The sequence below is a fragment of the Poecilia formosa genome, unplaced genomic scaffold (assembly GCF_000485575.1).
Source record: "Poecilia formosa unplaced genomic scaffold, Poecilia_formosa-5.1.2 Scaffold36, whole genome shotgun sequence".
NCBI lineage: Eukaryota > Metazoa > Chordata > Actinopteri > Cyprinodontiformes > Poeciliidae > Poecilia > Poecilia formosa.
Window position 1 is genome coordinate 1,136,081 of NW_006799975.1, and position 21,567 is coordinate 1,157,647.

At 41.8% G+C, this 21,567-nt stretch overlaps 1 protein-coding gene across 2 annotated transcripts; it reads right to left on the reverse strand.

Annotated features, from left to right (window-relative positions):
- Window positions 1-694: 694 nt before the first annotated feature.
- Window positions 695-20,311, reverse strand: snrka (SNF related kinase a). 2 transcript variants are annotated; one of them, XM_016670670.1, is made up of 9 exons: window positions 20,197-20,311; window positions 16,458-17,171; window positions 11,368-11,509; window positions 8,800-9,012; window positions 7,860-7,994; window positions 4,781-4,970; window positions 3,531-3,631; window positions 2,855-3,412; window positions 695-1,768 (listed from the first exon to the last, which is right to left on the reverse strand). In XM_016670670.1, exons 2-9 carry the CDS (start codon window positions 17,134-17,136, stop codon window positions 1,732-1,734), a joined length of 2,055 nt encoding a protein of 684 aa, XP_016526156.1. In that variant the 5' UTR covers window positions 17,137-17,171; window positions 20,197-20,311; the 3' UTR covers window positions 695-1,731. The 2 variants fall into 2 exon arrangements, with proteins under 2 accessions (XP_016526156.1, XP_007550493.1); XM_007550431.2 differs by lacking the exon at window positions 695-1,768 and having other exon boundaries at window positions 2,133-3,412.
- Window positions 20,312-21,567: the final 1,256 nt, after the last annotated feature.

The following is a 21,567-nucleotide window of genomic DNA, read 5'->3' on the forward strand; positions in this document are numbered from 1 at the left end:
CTAAAAGTTGACGGCGGCAGCTGAGAAGCTGCGCAGGTTTGGAATTGACAGAAAAAGTGAAGCTAATGAAACGTCTCTGTACAGATAGCTGCAACACATGCTATAGCTTATTGCCAATGCCCTAAAACATGGCCGCTCTTCCACTTCCTGCCGACTCTCACATGGCCGATTTTTTTTTTTTAAACACACCAGCAAGAAACACAAACAATAATCAAACAGCAGACATTTCATAAAATGTACATGTTTAAAAAATACATTTTTCATCTTCATAACGCTATGTACACAACACATGACTCAGCAGCCGCATGAACAGTGAGCTTTGGGAGACGTTCAGGTGTGAGGAGGAGAAAACCAAAATCTATCAGCTTATTTTTCCATAGTTGGTCAGCAAGTGACTTTTTAATGCAACATCATGCAAGAATTTACACAAAACGCCACACTTTTCTTCAAATGAAATGTTTCTGTTAGAAGGTGCTGCTTTGTAAGTCAGAAATCTTTATCCAGTCAATGTATTCATGAAGGTACAGAAGGTTAGAGCCACTGAAAATAAGAAATCGTTCTTGAATTTTGACTTTTTTACAAAAAAGTCAGAATTCTGACTTTAATTTTAATCTCTTAAAGTCAGAATAATGACAAAAAAATATCTAAATTCTGACTTAAAATTTCAGGATTTTGACTTTTTTCTTAAAATTCTGTATAAAGGTCAGAAATCCAAGAAAAAGTCAAAATCCCAAGAAGAAAGTTGGAGGTGACACTTTTTTTTGATGGGGTGTGCATAAGACTGACATGACACTGTCATAAACATGACTTAACACCTTTAATGAACATGAATGAGTCTTCATGAATGTTTAAGGCTGTTGTCATGAAGTGTCATTTGGTAAATAATGACACTTTTAATACAGAATTGTATTAAAAGTCCATTAAAATGGTCAACTTTACATTCTATCATTGTTTATCAAATGACACTTCATGACAACAGTCGTAAACATTCATGAAGACTCCTTCGTCTTCATAACAGGTAATAAGTCATGTTTCAAATCATCCTGCAGCTGTATAATAATCCCACCATGCAAAATGACCAGTTCTAATTCTTAGCAACTGATATGATCATCATTAATGTTCATAATGTGTAGATTCTGATCGGAACTTTAAAGCTGCAGAGGAAAGTCTGACAGGAAGAGGAGCTGCAGATTGTCTGAGTGCAACAGGAGGAAAAGCAGAGCTGATGAGTGAAGGAGTGAACACAAACATCAGGAGGAGATTCTGTAAAAATGATTGTTTTGATGGAAGGAATCCACGTTAGCAAAAATATGAATAAGTTGCTGTCCTAACACCTGGCAGCCCAGCCAGCCTTGGACTTCCCTCCTCCTGATGATGGAACATGGTGACCTTTGAACTTTACACTGTTTGCTCATTATTAAAGGCCAAAAGGGCGTGTTTATGTCATTTATGGCTTTACATCCGGGCAGGCCTTTCCACCAGAACCAGGTCCAGTGTTAAACCAGTTCCTCCAGTTCTCACCCAGCAAACAGCAGACTGGTGGGTCACTGGTTCCGTTTCACCATCGACTCTTAACTGGGTCAGGATTTAGAACAGCTTTGTGGAAATGGGATCAAAAGTGGCCAGAACCAGATTCTGACACTTCCTGTAATTCTTCCTCATTAGAGGTAAAAACAGTAAAATCAGAAGAAGGTTTATAGTGACACAGAGGACACTTTGGTGCTGCTATGGTTAATGTCTGCTTTCCTGGTTAAGCTGGAACCTGTAAGTGGGACCTAAGCTGACCTCTGACCTCATCATGACTCTGAACCATGAACCTTGTTCTGGTGCTGTGGTTCCTCCACAGCTGAAACTCCCAGAGCAGTAGAGCCCAACAACACCAGATGAATGTTAGACAGGCTGACAGAGCAGGAAGAATCGACTGGAAACTCAAACCAGTCCCAGAACTCTGAACCCGAATCTGAATGAAGCTCTGCTTACCATCACATCCTGAAACATTCCACGTTACAGTTCAGATTTGACCCAGGCCTGGAAAACTGACAACCAAAAAAGCAGCAGAGATCTTCCATCGACAGACATCATTTCACCTAAATTCCGCTCTGAACTGTTTTAAGCTCATATAAAAAGCGATGTATAGTGGTTTCACTTCTTTATCAAACTGGACTCAATTCTGACATTCAGCTGAAGAACAATAAAGTGCAGTTGGTTAAAAAAAACAAAAAAACAAGTGAAAATGGTACAAGCAAGTGGCTAAAAACAGGCGTTTAAAACAGAGGAGCTGGGTGGAGCGGGTGAGGGGGCGGGGCCTCAGATGACCTGGCAGCAGCTGGCTGGAGCTGAGGTACACAGCAGAGCGTCTCTGGAGCCGCGCTGGATGTTAACAGAGATGCTCTTCTCACACAGAGGTAGTTGCAGCACGCCATTTTTCAGGCCGTGCAGGTTGCTGTGAGCGTCCCTGCTGCCGGGCGGCGCCCCCTTCTGGCGGAGGTGCAGCACGGCGTGGGAACGGGGCAGGCCGGCGGTGGGGAGGCCGATGGAGTCCAGGCTGTCAGTGGAGCTGATGCAGATCCTCCACGTTGGTTTCTCCTTGACGCCCCAGGGGTCCAGGATGACCTTGGCCCCGCCCCCTGCTCGGCCCCCCCGCCCGCTGCGCTGCTGCAGCTGCAGCTGCGAACTGAGGCAGAGGCTCATCAGCTTCAGACTCTCCACCAGCTCGGCGCCACGGCTCGCCGTGCGGGAGGGCCGGCTCGCCGTGCTGAGGGCCGGCTTGGTGGAGCTGCTGCAGCAGCTGGAGGGTCGATCCTGTCCCTGGTGGCCCCCTCCGGCACCCCCACCACCCCCTCCACCACTGCCACCTTCCCTCTCCCCGTTACCAGGGGGGCTGCCTCTGTCTGGGCCAGAGGAGCCGCCACCATCCGAGGGGGGTTTCCCCTGGCCGGAACTGCTGCCCCCACCAGTACCACCTTCGCTGCCGGGGGGCCCCTCGCTGCTGTCCCTCCGGTTCCAGCTGTAGGTGAAACCAGAGTCCTTGTCCAGGCGCCTCCTGTGGCTCTCTGAGTCGTCGTCGCTGGTCTCCGAGCTGGAACAGGACGACCCTCGACCCTGGCTCTTGCGCCTGTGGTAGCGTTTCTGCGTGGGGCCGGGGGACGCGGCCGAGGCAGCCCCAGAGCCCACACCCCCAGCCCCGCCGGCGATGTTCATCTTGAGCCGGCTGAGTTTGGGTGGCAGACCCTCATCCATCTCAAAGTCGTCGTCCGATTCGCCCTCCTCCTCAAAGATCTGGTTGAGCACCGGGGCGCTCTTCCTGGATGTGAGGCGGTTGGTGATGGAGGGAGGTTTCCGCCGCAGGATCACCTGGGTCGGAAGGGGCGACGGGTCCTGTTCTTCCTCCTCCTCTTCATCTTCCTCCACCCTAACAGCCACGCAGAAAGGACAGGGCCAAATTAGCAGAGGATCAAAGAGAAACAAATACACCAGATCACTGGATCTGCTGAGTTCGGATCTGAGAGGAGGTTGAGGTAAACTCTGACCTGAACAGACAGATCCTCTGCTTGGCTGCTGATGTGGAGGGACCTGCAGCTCTGAAGGTCCCAGCAGCAGCAGGACCAGAAGCTGCTGCTGCACAGGCTCCCTGAAGCAAACACAACACAGGACAAGTGTTACAGAGTTACACACACGCACGCACGCACGCACCTATTTATAAGGGCAGAGAAAATCAAGTGGCAAGTCAGCGACAAGAGAAGCCTGAACCTGCTTAGCCAATCAGGTCATCTGGATGATAAAGACCCTCTGAGTTATTTCAACCATATTTAACAGGTTTCTGGGATTTTCTTTTTTCATCTCCGGAATATTATTAAATGGGCAGTGCTATGTATTTTCCAGACACATAATGCCATTTTATAGCACAATCAAGTAACTATGCTACCTTCAATTGTTGAAAAATGTTATATATGCAAAATATGTCAATCTTTTTTTTTTTACTTTCTAATTAAACATAATGAAATTGGGCTTCTTTGCTTTAAAAACTCCTGCTCTTTCTGAAACTCCACCTTGAGGAAGTCATCATGGTTCCTCTATTAACCCTTTAACAATGTTTTTATCAGCGTTGAGCTAAGAAGTAACTCTTGTAATGAGCTCAGCAGATGAGCCGTTCCACCAGGTGTTTGCTAATTACTGCTGGCTAGTCTGAAGGAGCTGAGTTTGGAATTTTTGGGGGAGGGCTACTCTGAGGCAGAAGCTTGGAAACTGAAGCTGTGAGGAGGAGCATTGTCCTTGAAGGCGGGGCTAGGTCCACCCAGGTGTTTTGCACAGCCTAATGGTTTCTATGAGAGATTAAAGGATTTCTCAAACACGCATGAAAAAAATCAAAGCAACACTTCATATATGTTTTTGATGAGTAAATAACATAACATGATGTGAAGCTCAAAGTCAATCTTAAATATTACTGCCCCTTTAAAATTAGAAACATCTTGTCAAAAAACCAGTCTACAAAATGAACTCAAAGACAAAGCACTCTAGATCAGAGCTTCTGTGTCTATTGTTAGTGTGTCTGATCGGTCTTCAGTAATCTAGAGATACTTCCTGGTCTTACTGGAATCAACTACACATGTCCATTCATTAGGAGGCAGCATCATCAGGGAACATCCTGCAGTGCCATCAATACTACAGCTGATGGCTTTGTTACGGCTGCACGCTTTTGAAGCTGAAGGACAGGTCTGGTCTAGTCAAAGTACAACCCTTCAATCACTTCTGCACATGCGAGATGAAACATGATGGAAACCTGAGCTGAGTCGGTGACCGTGGCCTCCTCCCGCCGGCCCAGGTCCATCATGCCTTTGGAACGGTGTCCGTTCAGCAGGTTCTCTGCACTCCGGGCCGGGGACTGGGGGCCCCCGGCGTGCGAGATGGACGAGGAAGCCAGAGAGTCTTCTATGTCCTGATGCATGTCCATTCTGGTGGGCCAGGACTGCCTGCACACACACATCACACACACATGGTCTGGGTCAAACAAGAGAACACCTTGTCACATTACATTTGAGTAGAGCGACAAACTACTGTCACACCTGGTACAAGAGCTGGTAGCAGCTGCAGAACTGCTCTGATTAAATAAACCACAAATCAACACCAGAGGAGGAAGTGATCCAAACTTAGTGGTGAATCAGATTCCTTAAACCAACCACTAGATCTCTGCATGTGTTTGTGATTTCAGCTCAGTGTCAGTTCCTCAAAGTCCACATTTCTCCTCTTGTTCTGATGTAAATAAAGTTAACTAATGTTCTAGGATGTTGTGCTGATTCAAAAGAGACGTTGGTTGCCCTAGGGAATGGAGAAATGCAGCTCTAACCCTGCACACTGCTGGTCATCTGGCTGAAATGAGGCTGTTTCTCCATCCTTTAAAAAAAGAGGAAAATGTAGCAGTTAGGGAGGAACAAACAGCTGCTCCCTGGACGCCAACGCTCCCGTTACTGCTGTAGGAAGACATGATGGTGGAGGAAAACAACTCTGGCATTGTTTTACTACACAAGTTGATGAACAGATAAGCCAAACTACCATTGATTTGTGCAAACTTGTCAAAAAAATAAAAGATAATTCTGTGCAGTCACTGAACTAAGCATGCTGGCTGCATGAAGCTGAATATTAGACGAATGGTTGACCTGCTTTCATTTATCGATTCAACCAAAAATTATCAAATCACTTTGGAGCACAGTGACATTTTATTCCAACATGGTCCTTGAATCATTTCACTGATTGGCTGAAATCCCAAGAGCAGAGGTTAGGAGGACAGTGGGTACTAGCTTCGGCGGTACTGCTAAGATGGTTTCTACTCCATTCATGCATATTCAGGTATATGTGATGAGGAAACTATCAAAACATATCAAGCATTTTTAGAGGAGATCTCACAGTTGAGCTATTAAATGGTAGGTCCTAAATGCCTCGTTCACATGGCAAGATTTTTACGCCAATTTTTCATTCCGACAATTTTGAGGACAACTCAAACGTCAGGATGGCTTTTAAGATAAATTTAGGAGATGTGTGGTGGTCCTGGTCTGCTGAGAAGGATGCCAGGACCGTTCCGGTCTAAAGCTGTTGATACTGAACATGATGGATTGTCTTGGCCCGATATGGCAGCGTGTGTGGTGTTCCCTGAGGACAAACAAGGATGCAGCCTGTTGACTGTGACATGTAGCCAATCAGAAATCGAGTTGATGGAAACACGGAGTGAATTTTAAATAAAGAAGACAAAACAATGGCCATGGTGCACCAGAACGTTCAAGCTGATGTCATTGCATCGTTTTGCCTCTGTTAGACATAATCCAAACATTATCATCGTTGTTTCTTCCCAGTCGCCCATGTTTGTTTAACCTGAACTCCCGTTTGGTCTTGAGACGTTTTGCGAGGTTTCCCATCTGACATCTGAATGTTGGTGACTAAAATAAGAGTGTGTGTGTGTGCGTGTGTGTCTGTGGTTTGTTGCTCCTTCTGTGTTGCACGACACCAACTATATGATGAAACCTGTTATACCTACAATTTCGTTATACAATATTGTGTATTTTTTTCTCAGTTTTTAAAAATCGACAGAATACAAAAATCCTGTAGAGACTGAGTGAACCTGCAAACACTGAACCACTGTATTAAATTATTTCATTCTTGTTATTATTGCTCTTGCTTCAAATAAAAAGAAAATCATGTTTTCAGTTAGTTTTGAATATTTTACTTTGATAGAACCTTCATCTGTCTCACTGTGTAAATATGAGATATTTTAACTTGTGACATTAAGGCTGAGTTTCCTGTATGAGAATAAAACACTCCCACTTTGGATACAAGAAGCACAACACACACCTCCAGATGTCAGTGTGGTGTTTGGCTAGATTACTGTTGCTATGTACACAGCACTGGAAAATTTGCTGACACACACCTTCTCCCTGGTGTCTTAAAGCAGGTATGGCGTTAATGAGAACCTGGACATCCAGGTCACCATGGCAACAAACAGCTGCTTCAAACTGATTCGTCCAGTTATGTTGAGCAAAATATGTCTCAATGTGTGATCCTGCTAAGTCTCAGAGCAACAATGCTGGCAAGGAAGCATGGAGCAAATAGCTGAGGGATGAACCAAACAAGGACTCATCATCTTAGTTTATAGCAGCGTGAGTAATGGTCGAGGTCCAAGCTACCGCTAGCACTGCTGGGAAGGAATGTGAGAATTAACAGACATTAGAAGTAATGATGGGAAATGATGATGAGACACAGATTGCTCTATAGCTCAGAGGATTTCTTTCCTCCAGTTCTCTGATCCAAGCAGGTGGAAGCTTGCTGTGACCACGCCAGGGCAGTTCCACACTTCACACAGCAGCTGCGTTTCCACTGACCATATAATTATGTAATATGACATTTCGAAAAGGAATTTGCTTAATGGAAGCACACCAATTTTGAAAAAAAAAAAAAAAAAAAAAAAAAACAACAACTTGTTTTTCAATAAAAAGGTCTATTTTTTTGGTCGTATCAAAATTGGTTTATTTTGCAGAACTGCAATGGAAACACTAGTTTCTGCATCACACGAGTCACATGACCAACAACGGGATCTTGTCACTGGCTATAGCAAGTAGGTGAAAGATGTTTGTTAATGACGTATCACGTGGACAAGCTTCTTCACGTGTGGTTTTCATTGTGTTTCTTATTTAATAGAAACACAACAATTGTTCTTTCACGTTCTTTCTACATTAGCGGAATATTGACAAAGTTTTGCCCACATCTATAATGGAAATGCACTGAGTGACTCAGATCTTTACTTCGACAGTGACAGTGATGTTTAGCTACCACAGGTTCCTGACGTCTCCCTCGGCAGCGGGGGAAGCTGTTACCTGAAGTGTGCCTTGATGTTACTGGGGCTGGAGGAGCGGGTCTGGACCTCCTTCTCCTGCTTCTCCCTCAGGATCCGCTCTGCTAACAGGTAGTACGTTGCTGTGATGTGGTTGTATTTGTTGGTCTCCAGGGCTCTGAAACAGAACACACATGATGAGGAGAGGAGACAGAGGGCCCAGCAGGCACACTGTGGACTGATTGAAGATATCATCACTGTCCTTAAATAATGACTGGTCACTTTTAGACAGTGATTTTTTTTTTTTTTTTTGCCTAAATCATATTTTAACAATAAAAAGGGATGAACATTTTGTTTAGATAAAATCACTTTTGCCAAACAATGACATTAGCCATTATTTTAGGAAAGTGACAGTATGTGAAACTGATGTTAGCAAAGCCAGCTAGCAATGTGCCTCTGTAAAAAAAAATTCTTCACCCGGTCCTTACACAAAGAGATTTAGTCAATATTAGCTACACATGCTAAGCTAGTTACATACTGTGTGTTTTTGGACATAAGTTTCTGTTTATTGCTAGCTGTTTGCCACCTAGCTTGGTGTATTTGTGTGGGGAGCTTGTCTTGGTCTCAGTCACAATACACTCTAGTGTTGGTCTTGACTTACAAGACTACTGTGGATTTTACGTAAAACAGAGCAACACAAAGCAGTGCAAAACTATGAAGTAGAAGGAAAATCATTCATGGTTTTAAAGAGTTTCTAAAAAGAAAAAAATCTGACAAGGAAAAACTGGGAACTTTGGTTTGCCAGCAGCCTCTAACAGGTTTTCTCTCACCATACAAACAAGTGACTTCCTATAATCATGTACACATGTTACACACAGAGTGTGGATTCTACCCAACAGCACACTCTGCAGCATGTTTTATGACAGTTGTATAAAGAGCAACAAATAACAGAGCATTTTAGTTTAGAGGGGAATGAAACATACTCCACTATAGCCTCCCGGTCAGCGATGTCTCCCAGCACCATGCGCTGGATGATGCTGTTGTGCTCCTCCTCTGACAGGTTCTTGTGGGAGACCAGAGGAGTGCTGTACTTGGTGGCCGGCGAGGGGTCCACCCCCTGCAGCCAGGTGTGGCTCTCAATCTCCTCCAGTGAGGCTCGGCGCTTGGGGTCCCTCTGCAGCATCCGGTCTATCAGACTGAGATGAGATGGAGAACCAGTTGAGAAGAGAAGGACAAGATACACTAAAGGTCAGAAGAGGAAGCAATGTCGTCTGACTGCTTATGTAGTCTTATCGATCTACAAACACTTTATGTGAAAAAGGTTTAATTCATCATAATTTATCAATTCTTGTGTTTTGGCTTCTTTTAGAGGTGCTTTCATTGGAGGAAATAATTCCCCTTTGCTGCTAAACACAGAGTTTAGACCTGACATTCAGTACCAGTGACACATTTAGAAGTTTTTATTGGAGAAATGTTTATCTTTAGAATGTCTGAGGTTTTTCTCAGCATGTGAACTCAAACACTGTCTCACTCAAACAAACACATCCTCTAATAATTAGGCTTGATCTGAGCCACAGGTCCACTGGTGTGAGCCATGCATGGAAGAACTGAACATACAGTGTGTTGTGTTCACTGACAGTGGGAGATGTAGGCTTTGATGGTGCTGAGAATGTTTTTACATTTCTTCTAAATAGTCTTTTTCAGCAGAGCATGCTATTTTTTTCACAATATTTTTATTTAGCAAAACATAAATTTACAATTTTATAAAACATTTTTTGGCATCTATTGACTCTTAATGTCCATAGTGTGTGTTGGTGCAAGATAGTGCATCAAGAAATGCAATACAATGCACTTACTGTCAGCTGTTTCGTTGGTTTTTTTGTAACAAAGGGAAAATACAATATTCAATTAAAAGTAAAACTGAAAACAAATCCAAACCCCTTCACATCTCAGCTCACTAACGTCAACACAAAAAAAATCTCATCACATATTTACATAAAAACAAAAGAGGACAGGAACAGGCACATTCAGTGGAGCAAAACCTAAGTTTGAAAAATAAGAAATAAAACATTGCAATTTCCTGTAAAACATTTGTGTACATCCTCGTAAAATGCATTTAATTTTCTCGAGCTTTAAAAACGTCTTGTCTTTAGCCCACAGGGATACTCAGGGAGATTTATCAGATTTCCAGGTAATAATAAAGAACATCTATAAAGATATAAAAGTAATAATATCCTTTTGAGTAGAACTTAGTACTAAGGAGGAGTCAAAGATAAAAATATAGCAACAAGTGGACAAGGCTGCAGATTCACTTTGATAACAGAAGAAATAATTAAAGACTGGACCAAAGGTCAGAGCATGCCATTGTTAATTTACAGTATTATTTACTGTACACCTATGTACACTGTACACATTATTTATTTATTTTACCCCTTATGTTCAGTCTGAACAGGATAATGCCGAGGATCCAGATGTCTGAGGCAGAGAGACAACACACAGGGACTCCCTGAATTTTTATTTCTACTTAAACTTTTACTTTAGTTTGAAAAGCAATTCTTAAACCTGTCGCAATAAGTGATTAATCAATTAATTGCATGGTAAATTAAAATGAGCTTGATCATTTCCATTCTTCTGATATATATATATTTCTTGAAGGGTGGTTTTGTTTAGAGTCTTAATTCATTTTATTTAAGGTTTCAAGGTTCTTTTTGTGTTTGCAGAGATGCGCTGTGCAGCGGGTCTCGCTCATCATGCAGGGCCGGTTCAATGTTGAATAAGGCCCTGAGTAGAATTTGACTTAGGGGCCCCTCTTGCTGCTAAGACCATCAGCACTACCAACAACGTTTCAACATGGATTTAGTGAAACCTGGAGAGGGGCCCTAGTTTCATTGACTGAGCAGTCAAATGTAATTGTAGTTTACTAAGATCCAAAACAATCTAAATATGAAGATTGATCTTTGAACTTTTACAAAGTAAACTTGCCAGCTCCTTAAAATCTTAAATTGAAATTATAAACAATTTATAATCTCTTAATTTATCTATCCTGTAACCATTAAATCAAATTCAACAGCATCAATATTCTTTTAGTTTGTTTATGCTTTGGGCCGGTTCTAAATGTGATCAGTATTACATTGAGTTTAAATTCACTGACTTAATTTGGATTTAACAGAAGTGCAAATAATTGATATTTATTTTAATTGTATTTATTTTATTTGTTGTTTTTAATATTCTGTAATTGTGGGTTTAAGTACTGTCAGCAATGTCTTCCAGTAACATAATTACCCAGTAATATTTACGTTTCCTGTCAAATTACCATCCTTTAATACAAAACCCCGGTGAACCGCCACGGTGCCCGACCACCAGGGTCAGCAAGTTTTCTGAGGAAAACCCTGCTTGTCTGAGTAAAAAGTGCTAAATAGAAGAAGTTTGATTAAATGTCATTTTTCAGAGGTACATTCGGCAAAGAGTGGAGAAAAAACTCCACCTTAATAAATAATACATAAGTAAATAAATGAAGAATGAAGTGGAGAGGACGGCGGATCCGTACTTACTCTCTGCAGGCACTGGAGACGTGGGCCGGTACAGTGTATTTACAGTCCATGATCATGGTGAGAGTCTCGCTGTCGTTTGCTTCCTGGAAAGGCGGCTGGCCGCAAACCAACATGAACAGGATCACGCCGAGGCTCCAGATGTCTGAGGCAGGGAGACACACAGAGGGACTGCCTGAATCTCCCATCACTCTAACAAAGACAGACCACTGACAGCAAACGCCTCACTGCCACAGCTAATACATAAACCACCGCAGCCAACAGCCCAAACAAACAGGAAACTCCATCTGCTAACAACAATAACGAAGCATCAAGAAATGATTCAGCTTAGCAGAGGCAGGATTAGCTTTTCAACACGTTCTCCAGTTGACAACCACAAACTTCAGTGGAGTTTAAACTTCAAAGGGATTTAATGGGATGGAGCAATACTGTAAGTCTAGCAGAAATCAACGTGAGTTTTTCACATGTTGATGTTAGAAGGATTTTTTTTAGCTGCAGATGCATCATTTGCAACAAATGATCAAGAGTTCACTAAAGAAATGCTGTTATTGCATTTTAGTCAATAAAAAGTTTATTTTCTTATTTTGAAAAGGCATTGAACTATTTGTTTTTTTTTTCATCTTTTAATTCACTTTCAATATTGTATAAATAAGCTCAAGTGGTTAAGAGAAAAATCTACAGCTTGAGCCAAATTTTTTATCCGATTAATTGATTAATCATCCGAATAACCGACTACTAAACTACTTCTAGAATGCAGTTATAATTTATTTACATCAATCATTCATAGATCTGAACACAAAGCCGCACCACAATGTCAAAATGTTCCATTACTTTTCCACTTGTTGCTTGCTTGTTTTTTTAATTTGCTTCATATCATGAAAAACTATTTGCATGGCCCTGTTGCTAAAAATCTGCTATAAAAATCAAACTGCCTTGCTTAGTAAACTAGTGACATAGACATGTTATTAGAAAAAAATATATATATTAATTTGTAAAGGTGATAGCAGTCAAAACAACCTAACTTTATTATGACAAGGTCGACACACATCATTTCTGTATTTTGGTAGTTTGTGTCCTCCACAGTAGAGCACAGTGAGTTTACAGAAAATAAATAGTATCATTATTCACATTATCTTTCTAGGACCAAACTCCTCTTGGTGTGTTCCTTCACACAACAGCATGAGAACTGCTTACAAAACTTGGTGCAGCATAGAAACGGAACGTTTAATGTTTGTTTTCACAGCTGGGGGTTGAGTGATGTTTTTATGACATAAGCCATTAAACTGCTGAAATGTGCGAAGCAAATAAACTTGAACTGGTAACCAAAACAACTCCAAAGTTCGCCAAAGGATGGCGAATCAGACTTGTTAACATCTAAAGCATGTTTAGCAGCATGGTGTGCTGCTAAACATGTCATGATGTTTCACAAACTTTCGGCTTCTACAAGATATTCACATGAACTGTGGGTGCACCAATTAATTGGCGCCGATTTCCTAAATTTTGGGAGAGATGCGACCAGCTGAGACTTACATGTGAAGCAGATCTTATCCTGCAATCTTATCTACATCAGCAAAGGTCTAAAAATCAACCACTGTCCTCTTCTGCTCTGCTTTTAGAGAGGTTTGACTGTTAGCCCAGTCCACGTTTGCAGTTAACAACAGTCACCCCACTGTTACCAACTCAGTGACTTTCTTGCTATATTTAACATTTCAGAGAAAAAAATTGGCATTGGCCAAATTCAGAATGAGCAGGTCAAACCAGAAAACTGCAATCAGTGAACCTCCTCTGACAGGAGGGAGATCTTTGTGCAACTGCTGCACATCTGCTTCTACGCACATTCATCCTAACCACATCCGTTGAGCTCAGGTTACTGCTGCATGGGCTCGTGTGGTTACTACAGCCTGGGTCGGCATGTTCTATCTGCAGACTGCAGCCTGGAGCCTGATCCAGATCAAGATCTGAGGCCTACAGCTCCTGTTGCTAACTGAACAACTAGTGCTGCAGGGACACAATTCTAGTTTTTAGTGCACAACAGAGTGATCATGTGCTGGCCTCTCACAGACTCTACTATGGAAAACAGTCACCGTGGCCTATGATGCTCTGGTTAACATAATGTTCTGCTTTTCATCCAGGAAAATTTAAAGAAAACCATTCCACCTTCAGAACAAATCCTCTTTATATTTATTTCAATGTCACTGTTTGTTGAATATGTTTTTCTTTGGATGTGAACTCGTCAGTCAGCTCTAGGTTTCTCTAATTATTATTGCCATAAACTCTTTCTGACTTTGGATCTGGTCTTAAAGGGCCAGTATTATTTATTTTATTTTACAGCCACATATTGCACAATCAAGTAACTATGTTACCTTCAGTTGTTATAAAATGCTGTATATATCAAATATGAGTTTAAAAATTTCATTATGACATTTAAAACCTTAATTGGGCCTCTGTCTCTTTAAGTACTCTAGCTCTTTCTGAAACTCCGCCTTCAGGAAGTCATCACAACAAACCACCTTTAAGTTTTTACTACCATTGCACTGATAAGTTTGCTAATTGCTCCTGGTGACATTTAGCCAATCAGAAAGCGAGTTGATGGAAACATGGAGGGAAATTCTAAATAAAGACGACAAAACAACGACCATACCACACCTTAAGGTCTAGTGGACATCAGATATGTCTATTGTTTTTTTCTCTGTTATACATACTCCACATATTATCACCATAGTTTCTTCTCAGTCGGCTATGTTTGTTCACTGAACTCACGTTTGGTCTTGAGACGTTTTGCGAGATTTCCCATCTGACTCACTAAATATAATGTGTGAGGTTTGTGGTTCAACACCACACTGTACGACCAAACCTTTTTTTTTTTTTAATCATCACATGCATACGTGTGTGTGAACCAGATGTTTATATACTTGTGCGGACCTATTTCTGTCTACATCATGAGGCAGTGGAGACCACTGCTTCTTGTGGGCACAAATCCTGGTCCTGATGAGGGGAATGAGGTTTCTGGGAGAGGGGTTAGGTATGTGATGGTTCGGGTTAGGCTGTCGAAAATCAATGAAAGTCAATATAAAGTCCCCACAAGAAATGAAAACACGACTGTGTGACTGTGTGCGCGTGTGTGTGTGTGTGGGTGTGTGTGTGTTGTAAGACCTTGCTGTCTGAAACAGGAATTAGTAATAGTGATTTAACATGAAAAGGAATATAATGCCTGAACATAAATTAATTTAAACCAAGACATTTACTGGTTTGAAAGTTATCTGGTCATGTCTGCTATTTGTCTTTCAATAAGCACAGTCATTGTTTGTCCCACATCTGTCCAATGATTTATACTCAAAGGCAAACTTTGCTACACTGAAGTCTGTTTTTCATTAATTTATTAAATTTGGCTAAATACAGGAAGCATTTTCATAGACAGACTAAATCCTGATTTTATAGATCAGAACTGGCCAAGTTAGGTTGTTCTTTTCCAATCGATATCTAGAAAATGTGTAAACGTTCTTCCAAAAACACAACCCTGCAAAACACTGTAAGTTACACATTCCTTTCCAGAGGCAAATCTGATTACTTTACTTGTTTAATTAAAATATTTACAATGCTTAGAGACTGTTGAGTGGATAAGCCAAAAATGTTATTTGGTCCTTAAGTCCTATTGACTTTATGATTTTTCAGCTCATGTGACAAAACATTTGGACACCAGTGATGTATGGCTACCTGCTAGGAAAAGCGTGAGTTTGCTGAAAAGCAAAATGCGACCTAATCCTGTGCTGCTGGAGATGCTTCAGACTTTACCACAGTCAGTCTGACTGACATCACCTCCACTTGGCTGCTAAATATTCCAGTATCTCCTTACTGGCATTACACTTCAGAGCAACATGCAGTTCCTGAACAGTGAAATGTCTTCAAGAGAAGTCCATGTGGAGTTGAGATTTTAAGGAAGAATTTCTACAATGTAATCACAGATTCCTCAGCCGCACCCTTCAAGTTTCTGATAAATATAATAGAAAAGCGGAAACAGAGAACAGGCTAAATTTAAAAGTGCTCACTGCACTGACACGTGACTGATGAGAGATTTTTCAGCATCAGTGGCGCTCTCACAGCACCACATACTTAAAAAAAAAAAAAACCTGCTTAACCGGCCACATTATCTGACTTTAGTTTCTACTTTAAATAGAACAGGCTGGTGTGAAAGGTATGATGTCCTGTAATGAAAGGACAACAGTAGTGTCTGCACTCTGCTGGTCTCCATGGGAAATCAATGAGACAGTTAATTCAGTGCAATGGGACTCCCACAGACATGATGAGATTGAACACAGCTGACCTTGCACCACAGACCCAACAACAGGACGAGCGTCAGGCTCAGCACCCTGCAGCATCCTGCAGCTCCAAAGGTTCTGCTACACAGAACCCATCAGAACACACAGTCACACCACCGGGTTAGAAAATACCCTTTTGATATTCCAGCTTTCCGAGATGCATTTCTAAAAAATATTTTAGATACGTTTTGTGAAAAGAGTCCATGAATAGACTAATTTTCCACAAACAATTTGGAGCTTTGTTCCACACAAAAATCTGTGAATAGATAAAAACTGAACCAAAACAGTCAGGTCCCCTTACATCTACATAAACTGCTAGAAGAGGAACAGAGCTCATGTTATCTCTGTGGTTTAAATTAAGTACACTGAAAATAAAACTAAGAATGATGCATGAAATATTTTGAGTGGTTTTCAGTCTCCATGAGCTCACTTACTCTTCCTGATGAAAGTGGTTCTCTCCTCTGACTCAACTCAACGTTACTGCTTAAAAAGGAATGGTTTCACAGAGCCAGAGCTTCTGGAGGTAAGAAACCCAAAACAACCAGTGCTAAACCAACATGGATCCTTTTAGCACTGGAGCTAATGGATGGAAAAAAAAAATCCAGCGAGAGAAGGTTGATTATCCAAACCATACTGACCTTATGCCTGGTGGAAAATATACATCCACTGTAAAGAAATGGCTCACATCCTGTTTGCTCATGGGCTCCTACTCTTGAATAATTTCCTCTAATTAACAATGTGACTCACTGCGGCCCGTCGCCTCGGGTTGCTACGTACCTACGGCTGGAGCGTCGTACTCGTCGCCAAGGAGGATTTCCGGAGCAGAGTACGCCAGAGAGCCGCAGCTGGTGGTCAGCTTCTTCCCCGGCTGAAACTTGTTGCTGAAGCCAAAGTCGGTGAGCTTCACCAGTCCTTGTTTCTCGAAGAACACCACGTTCTCAGGCTTCAGGTCCCTGTGCACCACGTGCAGTCGGTGGCAGTAGGAGATGGCGTGGACGATCTGGGCAAAGTACTTCTTGGCCAGCTCCTCATTCAGGCCCTCCTCATGTTTCATGATGTAGTCGAACATATCTCCCCCGTCTCCCAGCTCCAAGATCAGGTACAGCTTCGTCTGAGTGTCTATCACTTCGTACAGGCGCACGATGTTGGGGTGCTGCACCAGCTTCATGCAGCGCACCTCCTGGAAGAGGTGGCCCGTCGCCACCGTGTCCAGCTTGGTCTTGTCGATGACCTTCACCGCCACCTTCTCCCCGGTGAAAACGTGCCGCGCCAGCTTGACCACGGCGAAGTGGCCCCGCCCCAGCGTCTTGTCCAGGTCGTACAGGCCGGCAATTTTGCCATCGTATCCCCGCTTGAAGCCCGCCATGACTGGAGAGGGTGTTGGGGATAGGGGAGCGCCCCCTGCAGGCCGGGGCAGCTCGCTGGGCTCGCGTGGGTCCAGCTTATTTCGGTTCATCCGAGGCTGAAGAGGAAACCCATGGCTCCAGTTTCCTAAAGGGGAAGAGACACAAAGTAAACGTCCGACTCCTGGCATTGTTAAGTCAGGCATTTCCTCAGCTCATCGGTCTGAGGCTTTGAAAGATTTACTGAAGGGTTCTTTTTCCAGACAAGAATGATTACACAAGGGATGCAACTACTGATTATTTTAGTTATTCTATTAATCTATTGATTATTCTGACAATTAGTCGGATAAAAAAAAATGGGTAGATTCTGGAGATTTTTCTTAAGCCTTTTTTTATACTATATCAGAAATACCTTCACGCTGCATTATGTCACTTTTTTTAAAATAAAAATATATTTTTTTTTACAAATTTGTTAAAATTATCATTATGTGGTCACAGTGCTCTCTGCCTTCTCCCAGTACTAACTACAGAAATACACCAGCCAGAAACAACCAATCAGAGTCAGGAGAAGGGCTTCAGTCCCTCAGGTGCTTACCCCACTCACTAGCTCAGTGGTGACCAAAGTTGGTCCTGGAGGGCCGCCATCCTGCATGTTTTAGTTCTCTCCCTGGTTTAACGCACCTGCATCAAATAATGGCTCTTTAGAAGCCCTAAGAATAACACTGACATGCTGAGGAGGGACAGAACAAAAACATGCAGGATGGCACCACTACTCTAGCTCTTTGCGGTTAACCAGAACATTGCCTGCCAAGAATGCTAAGGCTAGTTAGCGGAAGGTTGATTGACAACACTAAACCCTGCCTCCTGGCTCTTATTGGTTGTTTTTGACTGGGAGCGGTGATTTTCGCAGATCGCAAAAGGGAGGAGGTGGAGGATCTTTTTTTTTTTTTTTTTTAAACAGATATCGAAGAAATATATTTTTGTAAAAGTTACACACTGTAGCTTTAAAAGATGCATCAATTCCTTTTCCTATTGCTTAAAATGCAATAACAGCATTTTATTAGTTTACGCTCTATTATTTGTAGCAAAGGATGGTTCTGCAGCTAATACTTCTAACATCAGCATGTGGAAAGCTCAGGCCTTTCTGCTTGACTTATCAACGTAATAAGATAGCAAAAGGTGCTTGTTGAAAGATTTTATTTTATTACCCAATGTGAACACGGTGAAGCTAAAATGTGGCATTAAGAGTTCTAGGTTGAACAAATTTTCAATTTTTTTCCCTTAAATGCAAAATGTATATATATTCTACACACTTTTTCTACACACTCTGAATGTGTTGTTCTTTTTTATTTCCTTTATGTAATCAGGTAAAAACCCCATTGGGATCTACATCTTTTTTCAAGAGGGACCTGGACAGAAATCTGCACCACATAACAACCTGGTTACACAAAAGTAAAACAAATTTAAAACAGTTTAAAAGAATATGACATTGGTTAATAGAATCACACTGCATGTTTTTAACAACAGCTCAAAATTTTTCTTCAGTTAGCAGCTAATTGATTACTAAATTAGTTGATGATTAATTCAATAATTGATTCAATGTGATTAATCTGATTAATTGTTTCATCCCTATGCTATACAACACAAAACAGGAAGGATTTTTAAAATTGACCATTGGGTGCACAAATCTCAATTTAGTGTGGAACTTTCTCAGAAATACTTTCAAATGTACGCTGGTCAAAATATTTCAAAGACTGGTACTAAATAAAATAAAAATAATACTTTATTGATCCCCTAAAAGAGGGTGGGGGTTGTTGTCCCAGCAAAGCAGACAATACAAATTAAAATAAATAAAGTAATATGAATAAACATACAACAATAAGCCTTAAAATAGAGTCAGAAGTCTTAACTAGACAATACTTTCTCTAGGATTTATTTGACAGGCAAAACTAATCAAAACCACTGAAGTCTTCAGAACCTAGTAATGTTTTAAGGATTCCTCCAACCTCCAAAACTGAACACCTTGGAACTGGGCTTGAACATGTGCCAAATCCCCTTTCACTAAAAACTCCAAGGCCGGATTAAGGTATGAGTGTTTTATGCAGTCAGTCTTTCAACAAATCTGAAGAGGCAAACAAGATTTTCGCTGTATGACAATCATCATTACTATAATGACATGCAAACAGCGTGATATCCATGCAGCAGAGGCAATATTTCAAAACTGTCCAAGAGTAAACAGAGCAAAAAAAAAAGTACTAGTCCACTTTACAACATGTTAACAACATAATAAATAGAGATCATCTATAAATTCATAAAGCTCACCCATAAATCAACAGTGAGCTGGCAGAGGTGCTGTCAACGATCACTAACGTTCAACTGTTTGTATAATTGGAATCCTGAGTTGATGACTCTCCACAATAAAATGTAACGTCTACACCCAATTCTTGTTTATAAAAGCCACTGACGCTTGTAGTATGATTATTGCAGTCTAAAAAAAGAAAGAATAGCATAAATCATAAACACAAATCTAATCACATTTATGAGCTGATGTCAACGTCTGGCCGCAGCTGAATCCATTCTATTACACAGCATGTCTGTTTCCGGGCGCTGTGAGGAGGTTGGGCTTGTTTTGACAGGATGGCAGCTGCATTAGCCTACGAGCTACTCCACATCCGCTGCCTCCTGTTGGGAACCGCAGCTAAATTTTAAGGGACATAAGCGACAAAACAGACACAGTCCAAGCACAGAAGTTTTGGGAAAGCTAGCTTAGTAATCGGCTGGCTCAGTTAAATTAACAGTTAGCCTAACATCACCCCAGACGAGCCCCGGTGTTCATTGATTTAAATCGTTAGCTTAAAGACCAATTGCAGTTAAGTAGAGTTCTTTATTAGACACAAGCTCACACTAACAACCACACAAAGCCATTTACAGTTGCGTTACACCGCCGCGGCCAAAGGAGCTTTGAGACAGCGAAGTATCAGATATTCCACTGTTAGCTCCTGTAAACATGTAGCGGTTAGCATGCTAGAGTTCCTGCGGTACGTTGCGCTCCGCACCTTAGTCTCTTCGGCACACATTAGATCCAGAATCTGGCTTTCGCCTGTTACCGGAGCTCGCGACAGACATTTGCTACCATTTATAAGAAATCTGAAAAGAAGAAAAGGTCAGCGCACCTTGTTTTTGGTGACCGCGGCACCCATGAAGCCCCTAAACCCAAGATTCATCCGTAAGACGGGACATCGCATCGTTAGCAACGGCTGCGCTGTTCGGAATGGCTGTTTCCTCCCAGCCGGGGCAGGGGGCAGAGACGCGACGTTCAGGTGCTTAACATAGTGTCGATATTTCTAGATATCCTTATTTACTCCGAATAATTTACAAAGTGGTTCACTGCTTTTAAACTATTCCCATGCTGTTCAATCGATATGCGTTATTTCGACCTCGGCGGAGAAAAGAAAATTATATTTTAAATGCATTCACATTTTTTAATCAACAGAAGCTTCAGATACCGTTTAATTTTGTTGAATACTTAAACTTCCTAACTGAGGAAATCAACCAAACCACAAGATCTTACCAGATGTTATTGAACGCAGCAAAGGAGCATCATCAACCGCATTCAGCTTTGACGTCAAACGGACTCTTTTGATGGTAAAAGACCGCAGCAGGATAAACAAGCAACTCAAATGTAATACAAATGTTCAGCGCGTAATGACGTTGTAATTTTGATTTTAAAATGTGTTATAGGGATACGTGAAGCACAACACCCCATATTTTTATCGATATGTCCTCCAATGTGATGATAAGCATTACACTTTATGTCTCTGTGGTGTTGCATAATTTCCTCCCAGACCTGACACATGTTATTGTGTGTAAAGCGCACAGCGACATCCAGAGACGAAAAGTCAGATATGTCCATCTAGGAGATCAGACCAGCATCCCTCCTGAGCCACCCTATCTTCACTTTAACTTAGTGGTCATGGTTGTAAACACAATACCCCCTTATACACGTCACAAATTAATTACATTGCAGCACATAAAATTGATTTATCCAAGAAGCTTTGTGGCTTTTTGGGCCAGTCTTGTAATAGAGGGAAGAGAACGAGGCACCAAAGATCTCTTCTGCTGACCACCTGGCACTGGAGATGTGTCAGCCCCACTGTGATGCAGTTGATAAGAACAGATTCCTTGCTAGTACAGTAAAACGAGGTAAAGATTGAGACTGGAGCTTCTGCTATTTTTGATTTTCACAAAAAGTAGAGACATTGTTGGGCCTTCTTTGCCAATAAAGTGGCGTTTTATTGTTTTTTGTTTTTACCTGAACTGGTTCTCTGTGATGTGCACGCGTTTGACTGGCGGGCTACTGATGACCAATGGGAGGTGTTTGGTTTGTGTTTTCCTGAAATAAATTATTATTTTCTTTGTTTTGATATATATTTGCAGAATTTACATGCACGCACAAGCGCGTACTCACAAACACACACACACGCACACGCACACACACGCACACGCGCGCACACACACACACACACACACACACACACACACAC

Bases quoted from the DNA above. Each gene is read 5' to 3' on its own strand.
- snrka (XM_007550431.2), bottom strand. From the start codon at position 17,136: ATGAACCGAAATAAGCTGGACCCACGCGAGCCCAGCGAGCTGCCCCGG. The intron at 11,510-16,457 runs GTACGTAGCAAC...TCCCTGCCTCAG, and splicing joins GTACGACGCTCCAGCCGTAG to ACATCTGGAGCCTCGGCGTG. The intron at 4,971-7,859 runs GTAACAGCTTCC...GTGTGTGTGCAG, and splicing joins AACATCAAGGCACACTTCAG to GCAGTCCTGGCCCACCAGAA.